Consider the following 14,834-nt stretch of genomic DNA (forward strand, 5'->3'; position numbering starts at 1 on the left):
GGACGGTTCCGTTATGCAGACCTCTTTCTCTCTACTTAAAACTAACTTCATGACAGAACCCTGAACATGGACTCGGTGGAGGGGGATGTCACTGGACACCTTTGTTCCTCTGTCCAGTGTGGCCACCGTGAAACATCAATCTCCTTTCTCTGCTTTTTACTGTGCTTATATGTAAAATTGCCCCATAAAGGTGGGTGGCCGCCAGGGCCCACGTTGAGTGTACTAACTTGGGGCCATATGACTTGTCTCTTCTTGCTGAGGACCTGGGGTGGCCTCCAGGATGGTCCATAGTCTCCACACACCCGCAGCAATCGCGCTAGTGCAGTGGGCTGGTCTCTGAGCAGCAGAACATGACAAGGAGAGCAGACCCTTTCTAAGGGGCGGGGGCTCTGAGCAAGGCTCTGGATGACTCTATGGAGAGGCCTGCATGCTGATGGACTGAGCCCTCCAGCCAGCAGTCAGCCAAGCAAATGGAACAGCCTCCATCCATGTAATCTCCCACTCCAGAAATGCCGATTGGCTGTGACTCCCTCTGACCAGGGCCTGTCTTCTCCTGGAGCCTGGCTTTAGAACCTGGGAGGTGATGACTGGTGATACCTTTATGCTGCTTGGGGACAGTTTGTTACGCAGCAGCTAAGGACAGACTCTCCAGCGCTCCCCAGGGAGCAGCCACAGTCCTCTGGGTTCTTTTCCTCACCCCTTAGAAGTCCCCACAAAGGCTGGAGAGAAGGCTCAATGTTAAGGGCACTGGCTCACAACTGGCCATAACTCCAGTTCCTGAGAGTGCTGATGGCCCTCTTGTGGCCTCCGCGGGTACTGCACACACACGGTCCACAGGTAAATGCCGACAAGCCCCAGGAGCCTTGAATGCTTTGACCCCACAGCTGCCAACAAAGGTGAGTACCTCACCTTTTTTTTTTTTCTGGATAAATTTTGTTTTTCTAGATGTTTCCATCACTCTTGGCTCAGAGTTTGTTTATTGAAGTTTAAGGAGGCAACATTCCTGACTGCCAGCACTTGGCAGTTTTCAGACATCCTAAGGTGAAGCCACAGAATAGAGATGTGGAAGTCGTCAGTCATGTGTCCCTTACTTATCCTCCTGCTCTGACACCCCTTCAATGGGGACGGAGGTCTGGGCTTTGTCTGTCGGGGTCAGATGTGGCCTTCCCACAAGCATTCTTGTGCCTCGGAAACTGAAGTTCCCAGAGGGGAAACAGGGTTGGTTGATTAGGACTTGCGGAGTGTGGGGGCCAAGGAGGAAGCCCAGTCAGCAAAGGGCTTGCTGAGTGAGCATGGGGACCCGAGTTCAGTACCCAGCACCACTGTGGTGTGGTGGTGTAGACTTGTAATCCCAGTGCAGGGGAGGCAAAAACAGGAGCATCTTGGAGCACTCAGGGCTGACTGTGATCTACACACACACACACACACACACATATACATTAAGCCATTTGGGTTTTAGCAACAGTGGTTTTCATCAGAGTGGCCGTAGGCACTGTGCAGCAACCTTTTATGATATACAGATACGGGAAGCCGGTATACGCCCACAGAAATGGAAACACTCCCTTTGGCTCGTGCAGCTGGCTGAGCATCATCCTGCAGCTGGCAAGTGTCAGAGCAGAAAGATCAAGGTTCTGAAACAGGGAGAACATTCCTCCCATGCTCATCTCAGTTCTAGAACGTGTGCTTGCACAGGTGTCAGAGATGCAGCTTCCAGTCTGGCTGTGCTTTGCTGTGTGGCTATGGGCAGACCCCTAGGTCTCTCTGAGCCTCAAGCTCCTCCTCTCTGTAGTGTGAGGACTAACAGTACCAAGGGCAGGTTTACTCTAAGAAGAAATAAGGAGTGTACAGTGACCGGGCCCTCGGGTCTCCATCAGTGGGCACGACCGCATAGCTCCAGGCATGGCAGAAGTTTGGACAGTGGCTAAAACTTCCACCACTACACCTGCAGGCCCCATGCTGCTGGGGCAGCTGCAAAGTCCCAGAGCACAGTATGGGCATTCTGACCAGGGGCTCTGGGGGCAGAGTCTGGCACCAACATGGCAGTGAGTAGCCTTGAACAACTTTACCATCTTCTGTAGGATTGACATGTTGGTGATTGAGATATGCACACAGCCGTTAGTACTACACATGGTTCAGAGGCATCCCGCACTCTGTGTGTGTGTGCGTGTGTGTGCTCACATAAATGCACATGTGTGCCTGTGCATGTGGAGGCCAGAGGTCAACCTTGGATACTGTCCCTCAGAAGCTGCCGCCTTATTTTTTGAGCATCTCTCATTGGCTTGGGGCCAATGATCCCAGTAGCTGGCCCAGGGTGGGAACTAGCCCCAGGAATCCTCCCCGGTGCCAGGTTTATAAGCGTGTGCCACCATTATCGGCTTTTCCCCCCGGTGGGTTCCAGGCTTGCACAGCATCCATCAGATGTCAGATCCATCTCCCCAGACCCAGAGGAGTCCCTATTCTTACTGGTGACACGGAGTGAAGGGGCTGACAGGTGCAGGGATCGCCGGGGCTCACAGGGCTGTGCAGAGATTAACACACAAGCTTCTTTTCAAAGGGCAGATGGCCCTGAAAGGCTCTGGAACCCGAGTCTGAACCTGAGCACTGCTTCATGAAGGCCTGGAAAGCTCCTCCCCAGGGCATCAGAGGGCCCTGTCTGCTGTCCAGGGTGCAGTGTTACGGTAGGTCTGGCCGGCTGCCCCTCTACTGTTCAAGTTCTGGCCCTGGGATCCATTTCTCTCCAACTATGACCACTCAGCTCTTCAGGGGAGCTCCACCATCTTCCCCTTTAGGAAGGCCTCGGCGTGGTCTGGGTGGATCCAGTTCCCACCCTTGCTGCCTGCTCTGTGCTCTGCAACTTGGGCAAGTCCTGGGACCCCCCCCCCCAGCATCCTGTCTGTGAGGGAGGTGGGAATGTTCCTACGTGACCTGAGGGAAGGTTCTAGTGTGCTGGCCTGGGGCTTCTGTGACAAGGGCCACAAACTCCGTGTTTTAAAAGGAACACATATTCATTGCTGCACAGCTGGGAGGCCTTGAGTCCAATGTGGCTCTCAGTAGGAGAAGTCAAGATTGGCAGGGCTTAACTGGGGTTAGCCAGTCCTCTGGAGGCTCCAGCGGCGACACAGCTCAGTCAGTAATGCTTGCTGGACAAGCATGAGGACCAGAGTTAGATTCCTGGAACCCAAGGAAACCAAGGTGAAGCCATCGGAGGAGAAAGGAGGATTCCTGGCTGGCTACCGGGATTGGCAAGTCTCAGGCCAATGAGAGACTAGAGGCCTCCTAGAGTGGCTGAGGCTCCTTCTCCATCTCTACAGCCAGCCATGCTACCCCATCTTCACATGGTGCCTTTCTGAAGCTTTCCTTGATGTCACAGAGGGACAGATAGTCCCCCACTATAGAGAGCTCAGGAGATCTGATGGGACCACCTGGGTCATCCAGGATCGTCTCTCTACCTCAAGGGCATGGGAGCAGCCGCCGACACCAGTGACGGTGCTCTGCCACTATAGCTGAAGTTGGACTTGGTGGACCGAGGTCACAGCATCTGATGCCAGCTTCCAGGAGCATCCGCACCGTGCTAGCACTGTGGCTGTGACAGTTTGAATCCTGACCCACCACCTACTAGTTTTATCAATTCAGACATGATCCTTAGTCGCCTCTGAGCCTCAGTGTTTCCATATAGGAAATGGGTGTAGTAGTGACAGTACTCTATCCACACTCTAGAGTAGCATCCTATGGAGCCTAGGCTAGCCGATCCTGTATCACAGTCTGCACAGGGGCACCGAGCTTCCATGACAGAGCTTTTTATCTCATTAGTCAGCCAGAGGTCCTGAGGAGCCATGCTCTGTTTACACGTGTGGGTCAGAGGTCAGCCAAATGACACATGGCCAGGAAGTGACCTCATCTTGACGCCGACATGTGGACAGATGGCGATCTTAGTCCTGCCGCCCTCCTGAACCTAAAGGAGGTCTGGGCTGCAAGGAATACAGGGAGCTGGGAGCTCTGACTTCCTCCATCCAGCTGTCCATCCCCAAAGCCTCTGCAGGGTGCGGCCCACCAAGGGACTCTAGAGTTGAGGCCAACCCCAGAGAGCACACACAGCCGGGATACTAGGCTAATGCTCCTCTCCGAGCCTCAGTTTCCTTCCCTGTGTTTGTACTGAGTCATACACAGCTGCTACACGGGGAGGCAGGCTGCCTGTCATGGAACACACCTGTCATGGAACACACCTGTCATGGAACACATGCCCGGCAGAGGCTCTGGGGGCTGCATCTGGGGACCCCTCGCCCAGGCACATATATAATTGGTGTCCCTACTGACTATTTCCTCCACCTGGGTTAGGATCAGGGCCAAAAGAACGCCGCCAGGTGTGACCCCACCCCACTAGCCCCCCTCCTGGACCAGCTGTCTAATCAGCAGCCTTCTGAGCCTCGTCTTAGATGTAACATTTGTTATTTTATTGGAAAAAGCTGGTATTAACATATTTATAATTTTATTCAACAGTTGGATAGTTTGTGAGACACCGAAGAAGAAAACAAGAATGCACCTATGAGCCACGGAACCCCAAATGATTGGGCCTGACTATGTTACCAGCACGGACAAACCCAACACCCTCCAAGGGCTTTGCCCTCAGAGAAGAACCAAAGCAGAAGAGACAAACTTAAAACCCCCAACGATGTCGCGATGATTATGGGAATGCCACATATTCAAGACCAGAGAACTTAAGCAGAGTCAGGTAGCAAAGTCTGTGGCTTGCCTCTGGTCCCTCTTTCTCACACTGCCCCTCCCCCCTCCGCAGTTCTGTCCTCAATCAAGACATGCAGCAGCAGCAGCAGCGCTATCTGCAGTCTGCTCTGGACCTGGGCGATGTCCTGGGGTCCCAAAGACGTGCTTTTCTTCTGAGATCGTGTTCTGTCTCTTTTTCCTTCCTACTTTGGTACCCAACATTTCTAACATAAGTCTAGAAACGAGGGGCATATGAAAGACCCCTCCTTTTGAAGACCGTGTGAGATGGAACTTTGAAGACAGCGCGCGTGACACCTGCGATCTCACGGCAGCAACCAGCTCCCAAGACAAGAATCCTTTCTAACGCCGAACTGCAAAGGCAGGTGGGTGTGCCAGAGATCCAGGCCTGCGTGCAAGGCCCCTCTCACCTGGATTTTGGCTTCAACGAGATTTTTGTACAACTGGCCACATTCTTCAACTTCCTTTACAAGAGGGGAAAGTCGCCCGATCTTTTGATTGCTCTTTTTAATCAGGGTCAATATGTACATATAATACTGTCCAGAGTGCCTGGATTTTACAGTGATGGATAAACATTCTTCATTCACGTTGATTTAAAAATAAACTAAAAAAAAATGTAATGGACCCAGTTTCTGTGTAAAAATACATGGCCGGAAGTGAGTGTGCATGCGGCTGTGCTTTGACACACACAAGGATACCTTGATCCACTGAGGAAAAAAAGCTCCGTTGCATCTGTTTCCTGGTCGGCAGTTCAATCCATGTTGTAAAAACAAAAGCCCCTCTGCTCGCTGCTTCCAGAGTCAAAATGCCAAGTCCTGCAGTTCTGGGATTCCAGGAGGGAGGATGGGGGAGGGGTCACCAAGTGGCCACTGACCTGTGGCTCTGGGGAGGGCTGCCTGGCTGCATGCAACCTCCTCGGGGAGCAGCTGGGAGGGCGAGGAGAAAGCTGCAGGAACAATGGAGGCGAAGTGCATCTGGGAGGCATGCCCGGATGCCACTAAGCAGAGCGGGGAGCCACTACCGATCTTCTCTCCGGTGTCATCTCGTCACCGGTGTACCTGCTCGGGCTTCACCAAGTACAGATGCTTCCCTTCCAGAACCTTCCATTGGGACGCTGCTTGAACACCAGTCACCAATGTGGTGGGCCGGAAAGAGCCCATGGAAAGACCTGCATGGGACTCTAACTCAGCCCTTGGGGTGTGACTCCTTAGGCACCCCGTTTCTCTGCTTTAGTTTCCTCCTATGTACAAAGGGGATGGTAACCAAACCCCATGCCTCATGGCTTGAGGATTCTGCAGTCAGGGACAGGACCCACTGTCAGCTGCGGGAAGATGACTGGCTAGCATGGGAGGGTGACAGCAAAACCACCACAGAGTGGGCTGTGGGGATCCATCCACAGCCACTATGGACTGAGCACCATGCCCAGCGTGCAGTGGGCACTCACAAACGGACGGCAGTGAGGTAAGGGCTACAGCCACACAGGGTCCCCAGTCCTGCCTCTCAGGACCTGCCCCAACCTGGAAAAGCCACACAAGGAACCTATCCCTGCCTCAAGATTAACCCTAGGACTTCAGCTCTGCCTCTCAGGACCTGCCCTGGCCTGGCACCTAGGATACGGAATGACATCCCAAACACCCCAGTGTGGAGCTGGCATTGCCAGCACTCAGTGAAAATGCATCGTCCAAAATCCAACATGAGCCAGCAGCTCCGAGCCAGGGCACGTGGCTGGCTCCTTTGAGGACCCACACACAGATCTTGCCTGGCTTGGGAGCTTCACTCTTTCTCTGGAGCCCCATCAGGGACCAACATGACTTTCCCTGATAGGAACTGACCCACTGCAGTAAAAATCACCCCTGGACCCGAATCAAGTCCTGATAATAAACAAAGGCCCAGCCTGAGGCAGAAGGACCCTAAACAAAGGAACCCTGGACCAAGGCCTACCAGACACATCCATTTCATCACCTGCGACTGAGGCTCCTTCCTTTCCTTTGTTTAAACCGGCAATTGCCATCCAAGGCAACTCCAGCCGAGGGACTCACGTCCCCACAGTGGCCACCATGCTCATCTTGCCCTCCTACAGAGGTGGCCAGGAGGGCCACTGAGGCCAGCTAGTGCATGTCAGAATTGACCTTATCCTGGAAGATGTACAGGTTGTTGGTGGCCGCAATGGCAATGATATTCTCCGCTGGGTGCCAGGCCGTGTGCAGGATCTTCTTGGTGAAGTCCAAGCTGTCCACACTGATGTCATCACGCCGCCGCTTGCCACCCACACACACGCGCCGGGGCTTGAGCACTGCCCTGGGTTTGCTGCTCTCCCTGGAGGCCTCCAAGGTCACGTCCCGCTTGGTGTTGCGGTCAAACATGCGGAAGAAGTTGTTGTAGGCCCCCGTCATGATGACACTGGGGAGAGAAGAGGACTCGGTGTGGGAAGACCGAGGGGACACGGGCGCCCTGGAGCTATGATGTTGCCCCAACACTATGGTACCTTCCCATCATTTGTACACGGCCTAAGAGACACAAGGCTTGCTTGTAGCCCCAGGGGGCAGCAGAGACAGGGATGACACTGAGGTGTGACCGTGGCTGTCCCAGGGCCTCTGTACCTGCCAGGCCTATGTCCCCTCCACAACCTGAGTGGCTAAGCCAATGGATAGATTAGGGCTCACCACCATGGATGATACGGAGTGAGGCACATACCACGGCAGACAAGGGACCCTGGAAGCAGACTTCTGCTCCATGGACGTGGTGCTCCAATGAGACGTGGTGTAGATGCATGTGGAAAGCAGGCCTGGGCCTAGAGGAAGGATTTGGGCTTGGGCCTATGGGAGGCTGGAAAAGCTATGGGGAGAGAAGGAGGAAAAGCCCAGGGCGGGGGGGGGGGGGAGGGGGGAAGCTGTTTACCACAGAGGGCTCCACAGAGGAGGAAATAGCCACTGTTTCAGAGACTGATGAAAAACATAGGCCTACACCAGTTTTGTTTATACAGGTCGCAGAACACCACTTCCTTGTGTGTATGCATGAGTGTGTGTGTGTGGGGGGTGGTCATTCAGCCTAAGAAATTGGCAAAGGCTACATAAAGTCACTTTCCAGGGGGCTGATTCAGATGAATTCATCTGGTCCCGGTTAGGGAGTGAAATCAGTACTAGAACCGAAGCTGGGTCCCGTGCCCCGACTCAGCGATGCTGGAGGGGAATGAAGGTGCCACCTTCACTCAGGGAGCGACACAGCAGCCCTCTATGGGCCCATTTACTAAGGGGTGTACGCCCTCTTTGAGTCTAGCTGAGCTGACTGTGGTCCTCAGGCTTGCCTTAAAGGGATGGGCAATTTGTTTCTCCTCTTAGCCCTGGGCCCCTAGAATGTAGGCACTGCGGTTCCTGTCCACAGACAGACCAGGCTCGGAGGAAGGCAGAGGCAGAAGGAAGGGGCGGATTGCTCTTTACTGCCCAGAAATATGGATAGCTGTTGACTGGGCACTCTCCTGAGGTCCCTCCCACCAGACATCTCTTCCAGTGGTGGTGGGGGAAACAAGTACAGAGGTGACGAGGATTTGTCACTTCATAAATGGCGAGCTACAGGAAGAAAGCCCAGGATTCTGTGGGGCAAGGCAGAGAGCCCCAGGACAGCTTCCTGGAGGAGACGGCAGTGGAGCAAGCCTAGGTAGCATGTGCTTCAGCAGGATCCCAGAGTCAGGGAGAGTGTGTGTGAAGGAAGAAAAGGAGGCGTGGGGCACATCTATGCGAAGTATCAGGCAGAAGTGGGCTGTTGCCGGGCTTCCATCAGTCAGAGAGGCTTGCTGGGTTTTGTGCTGGGCTTAGGGACTGTCTGGTTACATGCGCCCCCTGGTGGCAACATGAAATGCAGGCAGTGGGTGGTAACTTCAGCCATCTACCCTAATATCCTGCCTTAGCATTGTCTTTCAGTGGACGCTCTGGACCACCACACGCGCGCTCTGTTCAGCACGGTTATGTCACCAGCCCCTGCAGAACTGGTGGACCCTTGCGATGACAGCAGCTCCCATGTGGGTCCTGGCCTGCTCAGACTGGCTTCCTCAGAGTGGTTCACTCGTTGTCACCACCACCCCTACTTGAGCACCACTCAGCCTTGAACACAGCCACCCTTAAGGGCCAACTCAGAAGCTCTGAAGCATCCTGCCCACCCAGGCGCAGGGCAAAGCAGATGCCACCTGTGTGGATCCATCCCCTGGATGGAGGGGAGTTTGGGCTGAGGCTCTCCTGCCACCGCTTCTCACCTGCCTGCCGATGGAGGGACAGGGAACGCGGGGAGGGAGGTGATGCCTCAGAGGCTCCAATACAAACACATGCTGGGTACTATGCTGCCCTGGTCACCTGGAGCCTCTCTCTTTCATCTGGGCGGGAGGCTATGCAGCTGTCCATCCACAGGAGACCCGGACAGGCTCACCTACCAGCCGCAGGTAACTAACTGGGCCTGAGGCCTGTGGGGCCTAAAGAAGCATGAGGGGGGACAGGGAAGCAATGTCCCCTCTCCAACAGAAAAGCTTCTGACCTGGGGGGGGGCGGGCACACAAGAGGGCAGACTCGTGGGTACGGGAGGGGAATGAGGTGGGGTGAAGGATGCAATGGGCCCATCCACATCACTGTGCTGGGTCCAGGCTGTGGTAACACAGGAGCCTGTGCCATGTACTAGGGGCTGGGTTCCAGGCTGTGGGATGGGAGGGATGCATCAATACTAGGTCACCAGTTCAAGTTGTGAGCCCCAGAGGACCTGTGTGAGGCTGCCAGCGCGATGTTAGGAGGAAAGTGTGGGTGGCCCAATGCCTTTCTGTCTCCTGGGGATGGAGATACTGGGCTACAGCCCTCCCCCGAGGGCCCGGGGTGTGGGAGGCACTTGGCTGATCCTGACCCAAAGTCCCACAGCACCCTAGGTCAGGGGGTTAAAGTGGGTGGGTGTCAGCATCAGTCACAGGGGTGAAGCAAAGCTCACTTCTTAGCCCTGAACTTGAGTCGGAGAGCTCTGCCTGCTAGGGAGGAGACCTCCCACACTGCAACCTGGCAAAGTGCAGCTCTGTGATCACAGATGACAGAAAAGACCCCTCCCGGGGTGAAGGGTGAGGGGCATGGCAGGGTGGCTGAGGCTGGGTGCCTGCAGCTGGCTCACCTGTCACTCCCATTCCACGCACACTCAAACTTGTCAAAGATGCAGTCACTCTCATACAGGGAGCAGAGCTTACTCCGCAGGTAGTCGTGGACCTGGAGAGAAGAGGGGAGAGGCTGAGCAATGGGCACCAAATAGCCCTGACACCTCCATGGGACCGATGGTCTTGGCATAGCCCTGAACACACAGCTGACCTAGAGCTGTGGAACACGGAGACTACACCAGGGAGCCGCATCCACAGAGGAAAGGGAGCGTTCGCAGCTCAGAGACCATAGAGCCTGTCACTGGGGTGGTGGCAAAGGGTGGACACTGCTGTCTACAGTCTAAGGGGCCACTCCTCCTGCTCTAGACTTTGGCTCACGGCCCTACCGTGCTGTGTCACCATCCCCATGGTCCCACCTGCCTGGGACCCCAGAGGACCAAGCCAAAGCTCTACATCTCTCTGATCCCCTGAGGCCAGCACCCAGCAGTACACTGACCAAAACCAAAGGGCCCCACGGTGCTGCCAACCCCGCCAGCAGGAGGGGTCCTTAAGTTCCCTTCCGCTCACACAGGCCCATCAGTCAGTAGCAGGTCCAAGCACAGGTGTGGCAGATTCTCCTGCGTGCCAAGCCTGGTTTGCTCCCCAGGGGAAGGAGGAGAGGCTTCAGCTACAGGGAAAGAGTGAGTACCAGACTTCCTGGGCCTGCCGTGAAGGATGTTCCATGCCTATGGACCCAGCGTCTTCAAGAACCATGGGCTGAGGGGGATGGTGAAGTCCTGGGACAACCCCACGCCATGCAGCCCATCCCAAGACTCTTTTTGATGGATGGATTAGCTCTCGCGTGTCAAGTACTGCAAGCTGGCCAAGCACAGTCCCACTATCTACAGTTTCCAGGACACAAGAGTCACCTCCAAAGACACGAGTGGGAGTAGCCATTAATCATGGCTATTTTAGAATCTGTAGGTCAGCTGTACAGAAAGCCAGGCACCGAGCTTCAGCGCTGCTGAAAACAGTAATGCTGCCACTATATGGGTCCCCCAGGCTTTCAGAGGCTCAGAGGCTCCACACTCACCCCTCCCTAAGAAAACATGTATACACGTAGGCCTGTGCTGTCTGCAGTGTTGTGATGGCCCCAGGGGGCTGGGAAGGCGCTGGTTCAGTCAGCTCACACCTCACAGGAGGTCATTTCCGACCTCAGTCTTGGGCTGCTGACACTTTCACAGGGGACACAAGAGGGCCTGTCCCTATCTAGAGTGTACAGGGCAGGACCTAGGGAAGCGGGGAGCCACAGGCCCTGCCCACTGCTAACAAAGGGGCGGATGGGTCAATGGGAGAATGTGGCTTCTAGGAGTCCCTGCCGGAAGCTTTTCCTCTTGGGTGCACCTCCTCAGCTTTGGTAGGAGAGGAAAAGGGCTGAGCTTTGGGCATGCCACCACTGGGCTGAGATGCCTCGGTCACCCTCCAACTTCCCAGTGTCCCTGTCTGCAGAACGGGCAGTCAGTATCGTCTTTGCTGGAGCAGGACAAAACACACACACAGCCCTGTGGGTGCGGGTGGGATTTCTGGTTGATTCCCTTATCTGCCAATCCAAATTCCAGGCGACCTTCAAGGCCCAGTGCAAATGCAGTTGCCTCCAGAAAGCCCTGTCCTGCCCCCCGCCACATGTGCCAGACACCAACAAGCTACACTACACATGTGTTGTTTTAACAGCAAGTCAGCTTTATCCCGTGCTCCACCAAGAGACCTGGCAGGATGAGGAATGAAGGAAGCTTCCCCAGAAGTGCTCAGAGGTCTACCCTGCACACTGACTCAAAAGACTACCCTGAGGGTCTAGAAACATCTCCCACGTGGCCACTGAACACAGTCCACACCCAGATGTTTCTGGCGGAGTCACGCTTACCTACTTAGTGATAAGGCTGTGCGTGGCATCTGCACTCTGACTTCAGGCCTGGCTTCATGCCTTTCTTTGCCTCTCCCTCCCCTCCTTTCCCAGAAACTGGGGTTCTAGATGCAGGTGGCAGTCCCATGCAGGAGCCTCCTCAGCACCAGTGTCTGTGCTGGAAGATTCTCTGCGGCTTCATCTACAATGCAGCAGAGGAAGCCCCTGTAGCTGGGCAGCCCCCTGTGGGGGTGTCAGCACAAGGAACAGGGTGTTCCTGGGAGATCTCACCCCACACAGAGGGCCCCGAGGCTGCTAGACCGCCACACACACCTGGTAGGTCTCTATGGGCCTCGCCTCCATGTTCAAGTCCCAGACCTTGACCGTGAGGTAATCCCTCGTGAGCATGTAGCGCCCACTGTGGCTGAACTTCACGTCGGACACCGAGGAGATGATCTCTGAGAAGAAAGAGCGGTTGCTGGGGTCCTCGGGCTCTTCAAAGACTGTGGAGAGAGAATCAGCGGCTGTCATCGACTGCCTTGCTCACAGTCAGAACCACACAGCCCACTGTATCAGGCTTAGCTGCCTGTCTATACCATCATCATTCATTCACTTGTCAAGCCTTTCCCTAAACACCTACCAAAGCCCTTGGCTCTAAGAACCCTCCAAAGAGGAAGAGCCCTGAAAGGGCTTCCTTGTGGAATTATACTAATTGAGTATTTATTGTACTGTGAAGGACTTCATCTAATCCCCTAATAAAAACGGCAGGGTGGTAGCCTAGTTATCCCCATTTTATATCCAAGAAAACTGAGGCTGAGAGCAGATCCACGGGCAGCTCTCAGAGGCAGATGAAAGTGGGGTATTTGAACCCAGAGCTACACCAGCTGCAATGCTCTGCTGCCCCCTACTGGCAGTGCAGAGCGGAAAGGTTCTTGGCAGTCTCTAGGCTGGGTCTGATGTGGTTCTGGTCCCAGGTCTTCAAGTCAGAAGCTGCCTCTGGACATGCACAGTGGATGCCTGAGGTCACGCCCCTAAGTAGCCCTGGTGGCAGAGCAGATAGGGACCAGGATTGCTGTGGGGCTGGCTTTAACTCCCTGGGCTCTGTGGGCAGACGGGGGTGGGGTAGAAGTGGGGTGCTGGCTGGCAGCCAGCCATGATCTAAGCATCTCCAACCTATAGAGCCAGCCTCAGGAAGCCACTGAGTGACAGCCCTGGCCACTGCCTCACTGGAAGAAGAGGGCTGGCCACAGCTCCCAAGAGACTTGGGACAGACCCTTCCTTCCAGTGGGCCCCTGGGGAATCACAGGTGGATGGCCGGCCTCCTAGGTCCCACCCCTTTGCCTCTCATCCGGGACCTACCATTGCCCTCTTGTTCAACACACATATCATTGCTGCCCTAAGCTGTCCAGAGCCCCCACGCCGAGTGCCTGTGATGCCCTGGGCTCTGTTCGAGGTACTAGGTGAGTGACACAAAGCTCTGCTCCCCGAAGCCAACAGGACAGGCTGTGCCAGGAGGCTGTGCCAAGAGCAAGGGAAAAGATGGAGGCAATCCACCCTGGAGCCTGGCCCAGTCCTGTCACCCCTCCTGAGCCTTTCCAGGACACAGGTTCTCAAGGGTCAGGGAAAGGGTTGAGAGGGAAGAAGCAGGCACCCTGGGAAGGGAAAGCCATGTCAGGAGAAAGAGGCTGCACACCTTCTTCTCCAAGCCCAGCCCCGGCATTAACTCCCAAGCAGTGGCCCAGCCCATAAGGGACGGAAGCACTCAGAAGCTGATGTAGCAAAGCTCTCTGACTACTGACAACTGTCCATACCCTGAGCAGCTTCATACAACTGGTCCCCATGAGACGAAATCTGTCCCTAGTTGGGGCCCCTCAAGAACTGACATGATTTGGCACCCATTTCTGAGTCCCACTGTCCTCATCTACTCCTGTCCCTTATACTGTAGCATGCAAAGGGCACCCCTGGGAAGATCTGGGCCTCACCCACCATGCTGCTTAAGAACACTATATTGAGAATCTTGAAGATTCTCCTGAATCTTGAGATGGGATGGGGATTTGTACTGACTGCCTAGGGGCTGGAGTGACAGCCTTGAGCTGAGAGGCATGGTGGCTTTAGCTGAAAAGGTCAAAGGAACAGCTGCTCTTAAAGGTAGCCTTGCCCACACCCGACTAGATCTCTAACCTCCACAGCTATACAGAACACGCATGTGCTGTTTTAAACCACAGGGAAGAAAGCTCTCTCACGGCTCCAGGGTGACAACTTCAGGAAGCAGAGGAAGAGCACGTGCCCTTCATGGGTTAAGGGGTATCCATGGCTCTACCCTGGGAGGCTCTGAGCGTTTGACGGTGTGCCATCCTCTGTTAGCTGCAAGTGTCCCAGCCATTTGCCATTCACGTTACTGGAGTCCCATGACGGTGAACCATCATCCCCACCCATCCTGACCAAGCGCATGCTCAGTGCTCAACCCCTCCTTCTCACAGACTCTGCTGTCAAAAGCAGAAATAACTGTCTATTCTGAAGACTCATGGATGGCTGTTTCTATGGTTACCCTGTCACGGTGCCTAGCTGACAACAACCTGGGTTTCGTCTAGAATTTCTGAGAGAGCTGAAGCCATGGATGGGAGTACAGGATAGCCAGTATACCCCAGCCTGACCTGGTTCAGACAGGTCTGAGGAGCTCCTGTGCTCCTTTGACCTTTGGCCTCCTCATCTGCTCGGTGCCAGGTATGTTGAGCACACAGTGGTCCGCAATGCTTCTCACTAAGTGAGAAGAAAGCCACAGAGTCATCCCGTTAGGAAAGGAGACTGTGGGCAGGACCCTGGGGGAGTCGCTGACAGCCTCACCCTGGCTTTTGAACATAGGAGTGGGAGGCAGAGAACCAGCCAAAGCTCCAGACTTCTTAGACAAATTCAGCTGGAATGATGGTCATGGCTAATTAAGAACGACATGTGCCTGGCCACTGGGAATCAGCTGCTCAACTTCTCGTGAACACTGAGAACAAACACTATGGATGAGACACACAGTTTAGGGACAGTTGCCCTTGTAGCAGCATCAAAATGTAAGATGTTGTGGCAAAGGGCGTGGTTTGGTGTCAGAGTGTTATC

General features: G+C 54.8%; 1 protein-coding gene across 2 annotated transcripts in view; it reads right to left on the reverse strand.

Annotated features, from left to right (window-relative positions):
* Positions 1 to 4,429: 4,429 nt before the first annotated feature.
* Positions 4,430 to 14,834, reverse strand: part of Ppp2r2c (protein phosphatase 2 regulatory subunit Bgamma) — an 84,151-nt gene continuing 73,746 nt past the window's right edge. For both annotated transcript variants that reach the window (XM_050140854.1, XM_050140855.1), the window contains exons 7-9: positions 12,063 to 12,232; positions 9,871 to 9,962; positions 4,430 to 7,137 (exon numbers count right to left, since the gene is read on the reverse strand). In XM_050140854.1, the coding sequence (XP_049996811.1) occupies positions 6,846 to 7,137; positions 9,871 to 9,962; positions 12,063 to 12,232 (554 nt within the window). In that variant the 3' untranslated portion in view covers positions 4,430 to 6,845. The remainder of the gene's footprint in view (positions 7,138 to 9,870; positions 9,963 to 12,062; positions 12,233 to 14,834) is intronic.

The sequence above is a fragment of the Alexandromys fortis genome, unplaced genomic scaffold, assembly GCF_014885135.2.
Source record: "Alexandromys fortis isolate MF-2015 unplaced genomic scaffold, M_Fortis_MF-2015_v1.1 scaffold_7, whole genome shotgun sequence".
Taxonomy (NCBI): domain Eukaryota; kingdom Metazoa; phylum Chordata; class Mammalia; order Rodentia; family Cricetidae; genus Alexandromys; species Alexandromys fortis.